A 9,640-nucleotide genomic window follows, 5' to 3' on the forward strand; every position below is an offset into this window, starting at 1 on the left:
TTCAGACCTTTAACTCTCTATCTAATGCTTTCTTATATTGGTAGATATCTTACTGCCTATAGATATCTTATTCCATTCATCATCCTCATATTTGTATTTCCCATAATCAAACTTTGGGCTCCCAACAGCAACAATATTCTATTTTTGTGTCTTAATAACTAACAGAAATAGCAGGACAAAAGTGTGCTTAGAAACTGCCCTATTAATGTGAAAACAAAGTTCATATACTGTATTTTCAATATTTTAAATTATTATTACTGGATTATATATTACAAACCTTGAACAACCTGTAACTCATTTTCAGAGCTATATGTGCATACCATAAACTATGACAGCTTGGATCCAAAGATAAATGTAGGAAGCACTAACCCACTGGGGAGAATTTAGGAATCTCTTGAATCTAATCAAACTCATTGCTATTTTTTTTGCACAAATTAGAAATCCATGCAAAACCCCTGTGTCTCTTGTCATGCAAATTTCCTAATGACCATCCAGCTGCAAACTCAGTTACAAACCAGTATCAACTTGCCATAATTTAGGACTCAAAATTCACTCTTGTTTTGTTTCCAATATGTTCCCTTTTAAGGAAATAAGAATAATAATGTGTTACATATTACACAACTCTACCCCCAAAATCCACATTTGTATATTCACTTATGTAAAGACATGACATATTAACACTTGTACATTTAGGAACATAAATTTCTCACTTTAGAACCTGCCTGGTGGAAATCCAGTATTTTGTCAAAATAGGATAATATGTATGGCAATAGAAAAGAGGCTAAGGATTATGTTAAAGGAGAAGTGAGAGAAAGGAAACATACACTGACACTTAAGTTTTATTAAAGAAGGAACAATATCCAATTTGCCCAGAAGGAACAATATCCAATTTGCCCAGTTTGAGATTATAACTCATAGATATGAATTGCAGCTCACTCACCCATTATTGTTCAAAATCATTCTAATTTAGGAAGGCAGAGCTCCAGGTGTCCTCACTATCACCCTTTGTTTAGTAATCTCTGGATTCCTTGCTTGATCTCCTGAGTTCGCACTCCATAAACAATGGGATTGAGGGCTGCAGGAATGACATGGTGGAGAACATTGAGCAAGACTGGCACATCAGGGGAGACTTTCTTCTTTGCCACATGAGTGAGCACGAAGACCAGAAGGATAGTGCTGAAGAAGAGGATAAGGATGAAGTGAGAACCACATGTACTCAGGGCTTTGGCCATAGCACCCTCTGCCTTGAGTCTCAGCACAGCTCGCAGTATGAGGCTGTAGGAGAGGAAGATAAGGATGAGATCAGATCCTAGCAGTGTCCAGCCTCCAGCAAACTGGTAGAGGCGATTGATGGTGACATCATCACAGGAGAGCTTGGAGACAGACATATTGGCACAGATGCAATTCTCAATGACATTTCCCCCACAGTAATGGAGTCTGGATGATAGAATGGGAATAGGCACTGTAGAAATAGCATTCCTGGCCAATATAAAAATGGCAGCCTTCGCTACAAATTGTTCTGTGATGATGGATGGGTACCTCAGTGGGTGGCAGATGGCCACATAGCGGTCATAGGCCATGACCAAGAATGTGCAGGACTCCATGGCAAGGAAGCTATTCATGATGTACATCTGAATGAAGCAGGCATAGAAGTTGATGGACTTGAGATCAAACCAGAAGATGGTCAGGACTTTGGGGATGACAGTGAGGCAGAGCACGATGTCCAATAGGGAGAGGATGCTGAGCAGGTAGTACATGGGCTCGTGCAGAGAGGCCTCCAGCCAGATGGTGATCAGGAGAACACCATTGGCCCCCATGGCCAGGAGGAAGAGGAGGCTGAGGGGCAGGGAGAAAGAAAGTTGCCAGCTGGGAGACCTGACAAAACAATTCAGGAGAAAGTCTGAAATCTCAATGGATATGGTCCCATTTTTATTTGTTGTCATCTTCTGTCATATATTTCTACAGTTTTCCTTTAGTGATCTGTAAAATTAGGGTAAAAATTAGCTACTGAATCAAGACACATAAATTCACTACAATTTTCTTCACCTAGGTGAAACTCATGTGAGTCCTAGCAGGTCATCGAGAGCCATGTAAATTCATGTCTTTATTTTTTGTGTTCTCACCCTGTTTTGATATTTCTATCTCTAAGCAGTGTAGAGGACTAAGGCATATGGTTCATTTATACATTTTTGATTTGTTCAAGTTCTGTTTTTGAGAGAATGTTATGTCTTTGTAGCAACAAAAGAAAGGATAAAATTACTTTGAAAACTACTTTGGGACAGATGAGTCCCTAGATTTGTCTTTATAAGTTTCTTCCTTTTTGTTTTTTTGTTCTTTAATGACTACCTACCTATATAACACATGACAACTTAACTATAACAACACACATAAATGAGTAACAGAGTCTGTCACAAAGTTTAACTAGGTATAGTTTCCTAGTTTTCCATGCCACCCCTGCTCTGAATTTTCAGCGATAGTTGGCTTTAATAACAGATTAAAAATACTATATCCTGGCATGAACATTAGTTAATATTCATTTTCTCTAAAAAGTCATTTTAATTTGGTGGGTATGGATCCTGCCACATAATTGCCAATACATCTTCATACGTGTGGGATTCTTGACTTCAGGAATGGAACAATGTAAAAGTAGAATGTGCACTTGCACATATGTATGGAGGAGGCATATGTGTCATTGAAGAAGCTAAGCATTGATAATTCTCATTGCTATAGTGTGAGAGTGATGAAATGTACTTTTATGTACTTTCATCCCCTTTCCATTTCCCCTTCTACCTCCAATACAATGATCCAGGTCCTCCTGTCTAGTGGTTATGCTTTGTCTCGGTGGATTGGCTCACAAAGATTGGGCGATGCTGTACAAGCTGGAAGTCGTGATGGTAAAAACCCATAGAAAAATGATGTCCAGTCTTCAATTGGTGATCAAAGGACCTTCTCTTGTCTTGAGCACTATGTTCACTCAACTCTTCTTTCCATTTTCTCTTCTTTCCATTTCTAGGCATGTACTTCATGCCTCTAAAATCTAAATACTCTTTCTAATCACCACTTTCATCATTTGTATTTTGTCTTTTGTTCTTGCTTATTGCATCCTCTGATCCTACTCTGCAAAATTTGACATATAATTCTTATATGTTAGGGCTCTAAATCTCACCATGTCTGAGAAGCTTTTCTTCTTCAGGCATTTCTGAATATTCTTGGGAGGAATTAGGAATTCATTGCATGGAAGGAGGGAAAATATTGAAATGAGAATTGGAGGATACAGCCAAATGGAAGAAGTGGAAATTCAGGCATGAGTGTCCATGCAGTATTTATAGAGAAAGAAGCATGTTCTCTTTGTCTCCTGAAGAAGTTTGGGATACTTATTTCTAGCCCTCGGGTGAAATTTCTGAGAACTCCACAGGACCATTTTTTTAAGAGATATAATTTAATTCAATAGTAGTACATAAAATCTGTAATTTTTAAGCTTTACACAATGAATGAAGAAGAAGAATAAGGAATTGTTAAAATTATATTTAAAAATAGAGTAAAGGTAAGTTAATGTTTAAAAAATAGAATTTCCAAAATATCATATATGAGGAAATAATTATAGTTCTTGCTTATAAATTAAAAGTCTTCATTTAACACATTGATTCGCATGGTATATTGTTATAGTAGTTAAAGTTTGAGTCATATGATGCCTTACAAATTATTCATGAAAATACAGAAAAAATTCATAAGAACTTATGTACATTAACTGGAGAGAATTAAAAACACAGTATCTATACAGAATTATCTCTCATTCTTCTAGATCTATCTCCTTTGCTTATCCATCAAGTAATTAGCATAATGTCAAATATAGTTTATTACCTTTTAAAATTGTTTCAATATAAAATATTGAATATATATATTTGTGTATATATATAATGTATATATATATGTCTATATATATACAATGTAATATATTTTTCAGACATAGGAGGATTTTTTAATCCATTCTTGCCACGCACTCTTTTCTCCTATCTCCTTGTTTCTCTGGATATTTCTACATAATCTTCAATCCATAGTTTATCCAACAAGCATTGAACTTGAACTACCTATTCAGCCCTAGAAGTAAAGCTTTTGAGTCTATATCTGTCCTTCCCCATTCCTCTTTCAACCTTGGATTGCAATCAGGGCTAGCCAGTGACAGTAGTAGGCCTAAGGACTAGAACTGATGACTACTGCTTCCAAGTACTGTTTGAAGTGGAGGAGGAATTGTTAAGCACCACCTAACTCCATGCACACAGACACAATTGGAGACATGTCTTCCATGTACCAATTCAGACATCTTTGCTCTGAACAAACCAGTGACAGATATCTCTATGTTCCCATGGTTTGTACATAATCCCCCTTTTTGGCAGGTGTAGATTTTAGAATTTCTTTAGATGGAGCTAAAATCTAAGGGGCTATCTTCTGACTCTCATGGATCCTCCCACTGTGGTCTGTATCCTCAGTCTCTGAAGTTGTAGAGATTACATTTAATTCTTGTGCCATGAATCAGGCATTTGGGGATAGAGTCTTTGCCCTAAAGCTTCTAAATGTTCATAATCACAGATGAAACCCCCAAATTTTCTTTTTTTTTTTATTTTTATTTATTTATGATAGTCACACAGAGAGAGAGAGAGAGACAGAGACACAGGCAGAGGGAGAAGCAGGCTCCATGCACCGGGAGCCCGACGTGGGACTCGATCCCGGGTCTCCAGGATCGTGCCCTGGGCCAAAGGCAGGCGCCAAACCGCTGCGCCACACAGGGATCCCCCCCCCCAAATTTTCTAAACTGAGCTCCAGATGATATATTTCCCTGATCCCCTCTGCTCATTAATTGGCTATGGACAAATTCCTGTTTCTCTGCATTTCTGACACCACCCAACAAAAGATCCAAAAAAGACAGAGGATTGCAAAAAGCAAGGTCCCAGAGCACATGTTCTCACATGTGCCTCCTAACCTGGGACAGGATGCAGCCTCTTCCACACCATTTTCAAAGTACTTCAGCTGTATTGACTCAGGAATGGAACAAAGCACAGATCTGGATTGAAGACAAAGCCTCCCCCCTGTTCTTGCTAATCTTGGTATAGTTTCTCCTCAGACACCCTCTTACCAGACGCACCTACAGAGGATGTGAGCAAGGAGGCCAGCCCCAGCAATACTGGAGTTCTGATTAGTTTCTCAGGCATCTGGTATAGTTATAACTCCAGAGCCTCAGGGACATTGCCGTCTGGGAACTTCTTCCCATCACTACTCTTGGGCCTAAAATGTCCTCCTGGGACAGACGGGCAGGCAGGTGTGAGAAGAAAATTATTTTCTTTCTCTCTAAAAGTGAGGAGCTCTGTTAAACTAGCCCAACATTGACTGTGTGTGTTGCAGGCATTAGTCTCCTGGATGTAGGGGTGTTACACCCATCTGTCCATCCATATTCATACTCCTTTGCACATGCACGCTCAGTGCCTTGTATGGGTACAAAAAGGCTCATTCAGAAGTTCTCATGGGCTTCCTGCACAAAACTGTTTGATAAGCCCTCCCAAACCATCCTATCTAATGGATTGATGTTAACATATCATGGCTTTTGTCATTGCACTATAATGATAAACATACAGAGAAACTTAAAAAAAATTCCTGAAAAAATACAATGTATTTTTCAGAGAGAAAATCCGATAGAATTTTTTTCCTATAGTGAAAGATGTTTCAAATGGGATGTATATACAACTCTATACTAGGAAATATGATTTATTCCTTTTATAAAAATTTTTATTTTGAACTTCATGTGAATTATTCCTATATCTCCAATATTGGGAGCAAACATGATCAGTTTCTTTATTTTCTATTTATTTGTTTTCATTAATTTTTAAAAATTTGAGTGTAATTGACACACAGTGTTGTTCTATGAGTTTCAGATATACAACATAGTGATTGGACAAGTCTATACATTATGCTATGCTCACCTTAGGTGTAGCTATAGTTTGTCACCATACAAAGCTATTACAGTATCCTTAACTATGTTCCTTGGACAGTGCCACCACCTTCAGTCTCTTTGAGGCCTTCTTTTACTCTATTTTTACCTCTCTTTCTTCCATAGATCTCAACATTGCTGTTCCTCTTTCCTTCGGGGAAGTGAAAACTCTGGTGTTCTTAAAATATGTCTCATTAAACTTAAGTATGTTTATTAGTTACATGTTTGTTGATGATAGGAAAGGTTGGAAATGGAATTGTAAAAATGTCATTGGTTTATAAATCTGATGTTATTCTTCGTTTATACTTAACAGAAATTTGTAAGCATCTGTCCACGTTGCTCTGTGAAAGTCCACTTCATTCCTTTCAACTGTTCGATTCCCATTACGTGCATTTTTTCTCTTCATGTAAGTAGTTTAGGCCCTAAGGACCCATAATTGTTACCAAAATAATGTTGCTTTCAATATCCTTGTACACTTCTCTTTATAGATCTAAAACCGGTATATGTGGAGGATTTTTAATTCAGTGAAAGCTATAAAAGTATTTAATTTCCATAGAAATTAAAAAAATTTATCCACAAATTATTTATAAAGTAACACTAGAAATTCCTAAAGTTTCTTTATTTTTCACATTCCTTCCACCATTAGATGCTATTTGTTAAAAAAGTATAAGAATGTAAAATACTATATTACTATTTTTAATTTGATTTTCTCCCGATAAGTGAGCATTGTTCATATACTGTTGAGCCATTTGTGTTCTTCATACTGTGAATTGTATGTTGACATCCTTTATCTGCTTTTTCTATTAATTTTGTTTTCCTGAGTATTGTCAAAATATCTATGCATATTTCAAATATTAGAGTTCCTTGTTGGTTAGATATTGCTTGTCTCTCTTCTGGTCTGTTAATGAAGCTCTCAGTTTTAGTGTCTTCTGTCCAGACATCTTACATTTTGATTGAGTCAAATTCTATTCTTCTGTGCATAGATTTTCTCTGTGGATCTTATTTAGGGGTCACTTCACAAGATCACAAAGTGCTTTTATTTATTTGTTTTTGTTTTATTTTTTGTAAAACAGTGCATTATGTTTCATACTGATATATTTAAATCTGTTTGTGGTTACATTGTGAAGAGTAGGGAGTGGTATTAAGTTAGTATGCAGTGCTATATTCATAACAGCTGTGAAAATACTAAGTAATGTGTTGCTATCCACAACAATTTGTAAATTTCCTCTACCCTGAGTCCCCTATCACCTCTGCACTACCTTGGGCACTCTCATGGTGTCTCCTACACCTCTCCATGATCCATGAAGTGTCGATGCTGCCCCAGAGTACGCCCGTCAATGGCAGCTACAGTGCATAGTCTGAATAGCTTCTGTTTTCTTGACAGAGTTGGTGTGCCATTTACTAAATCTTTTTTTTCTCTAAATTTAAACACAATTGCCTAAGTTTTAATTATGCTCTAGACTTTAAAGTATCCACCCACCTTGTTGACCCATGTAGTCTATGTAAACTTTCCTGGGTGTGTTTGTTTGTTTTGTTTTACTTTTTTAAAACAAATTAATTCCAGTTACTTAACATACAGTGTTAAATTAAATTCCAGTTAGCTAACATACAGCACACCTTAGTTTCAGGTGTGCAATACAATGATTCAACACTTCCATGCCTCACCCAGTGCTCCTCACAGCAAGTTCACTCTTTCATCTGCATATTCAGGCCATCCCCCACTCCCTCCTGTCTGGTAACCATCAGTTTGCTCTCTATAGTTCACGGTCTGTTTCTTAGTTTCTCTTTCTTTTTCCATTTCTTTCTTTCGTTCCTTAAATTCCATATATGAATGAAATCATATAGTCTTTGTCTTTCTCTGACTTATTTCACTTAAGTATAATACTCTGGCTCCACCAACGTTGTTACAGTTGGCAAGGTTTCATTCTTTTGTATGGCTCAGTTATATATATATATATATATATATATATATATATATATATATATTCATCACATCGTCTTTATCTTCTTTACCCATTCTTCAGTTGTTGGACACGTGGGTTGTTTCCCTATTTGGCTATTGTCCATGATGCTGTTATAAATATCAGGGTACATGTATCCCTTTGAACAATATTTTTGTAATCTTTGGCTAAATACCTAGTAATGCAATTGCTAGGTCATAGGTTAGTTCTATTTTTAGTTTTTGGGGAACCTCCATACTGTTTTCCAGAATGGCTGCACCAGTTTACAGCCCTACCAACAGTGCAAGAGGGTTCCCCTTTGTCCACATCCTCACCAGCTCCTGTTGTTTCTTGTGTTGATTTTAGCCTTTCTGACTGATGTGAGGTGGTAGCTCATTGTAGTTTTGATTTATATTTCCCTGATGGTGAGTGATGTTGCACATTTCATGTGTCTATTGACCATCTGTATGTCTTCTTTGAAAAAAAGTTTATGTTTTCTGCACATTTTTTAATTGAAGGTTTGTTTCCTGGGGTGTTGAATTTTATAAATTCTTCATGTATCTTGGGTACTAACCCTTTATAGATATGTCATTTGCAAATATTTGCTCCCGTTCTATAGGTTGACTTTTAGTTTTATCGATTATCTCCTTTGCTGTGCAGAAGCTTTTTATTTTGATGAAGTCCCAATAGGGCATTTTTACTTTACTTTTCCTTGTTTCAGGAGACATATCTAGTAGGAAGTTGGTATGGTTAGTGTCAGTGAAGTTGCTGCCTGTGTTCTCCTCTAGGACTTTTATGATTTCAGGTCTTACATGTAGGTCTTTAATCCATTTTGAATTTATTTTTGTGTGTGCTATAATAAAGTGCTCCAGTTTCATTCTTTGCATGTCACTGTTCAATTTCCCCAACACTGTTTGCTGAAGAGATTGTCTTTTTCCCATTGGATATTCTTTACTGTTTTGTAGATTACTTGACCACAGAGTTGAGGGTCCATTTCTGGGTTCTCTATTCTGTTCCATTGATCCATGTGTCTGTTTTTGTGCCAATACCATACTGTTTTGATCACTACGGCTTTGTAAGGCAACTTGAAGTCTGGAATTGTGATGCCTGTAGCTTTGCTTTTCTTTTTCAAATTTGCTTTGGCTGTTTGTGGTCTATTGTGATTCTAAAAAATTTTAGAATTGTTTGATTTAGCTCTGTGAAAAATGCTGTTGATAGCTTGATAGGGATTGCATGAAATGTGTAGATTGCTTTGGGAAGTGTAGACATTTTAACAACATTTTTTTTTTCTAATTCATGAGCAGAGAATATTTTTTCCGTTTTGCATCCTCTTCAATTTCTTTTTTCAGTGTTTTACAATTGTTATATCTTGTTGGATTGTCTCCTTTATGATTATTTAATGCCCTTCTTTGTCTCTTTTTAGTCTTTGACTAAACTCTAGAAAAAGACTAAAGTCCAGTTTGTCTGATATAATTATTGCTACTCTGGCTTTCTTTTGACATCCATTTGCATGATAGATGGTTTTCCAACCCCTCACTTTCTATCTATAGATGTGTTTAGGTCTAAAATGAGTCTCTTCAGAATATGAGAGACTCCTAACTCTGGGAGACAAACTAGAGGTGGTAGAAAGGGAGGTGGGCGGGGTGGGCATGACTGGGTGATGGGCACTGAGGGGGGCACTTGATTGGATGAGCACTGGGTGTTATTCTATATGTTGGCA

The 9,640-nt window shown here is 36.9% G+C and overlaps 1 protein-coding gene across 1 annotated transcript; it reads right to left on the bottom strand.

Moving 5' to 3' along the window:
* Positions 1-998: 998 nt before the first annotated feature.
* Positions 999-1,943, bottom strand: LOC112910931 (olfactory receptor 56A3). The gene has a single exon (XM_025987244.2). It carries the CDS (start codon positions 1,941-1,943, stop codon positions 999-1,001), a length of 945 nt encoding a protein of 314 aa, XP_025843029.2.
* Positions 1,944-9,640: the final 7,697 nt, after the last annotated feature.

This window comes from Vulpes vulpes, chromosome 11 (assembly GCF_048418805.1).
Source record: "Vulpes vulpes isolate BD-2025 chromosome 11, VulVul3, whole genome shotgun sequence".
NCBI lineage: Eukaryota > Metazoa > Chordata > Mammalia > Carnivora > Canidae > Vulpes > Vulpes vulpes.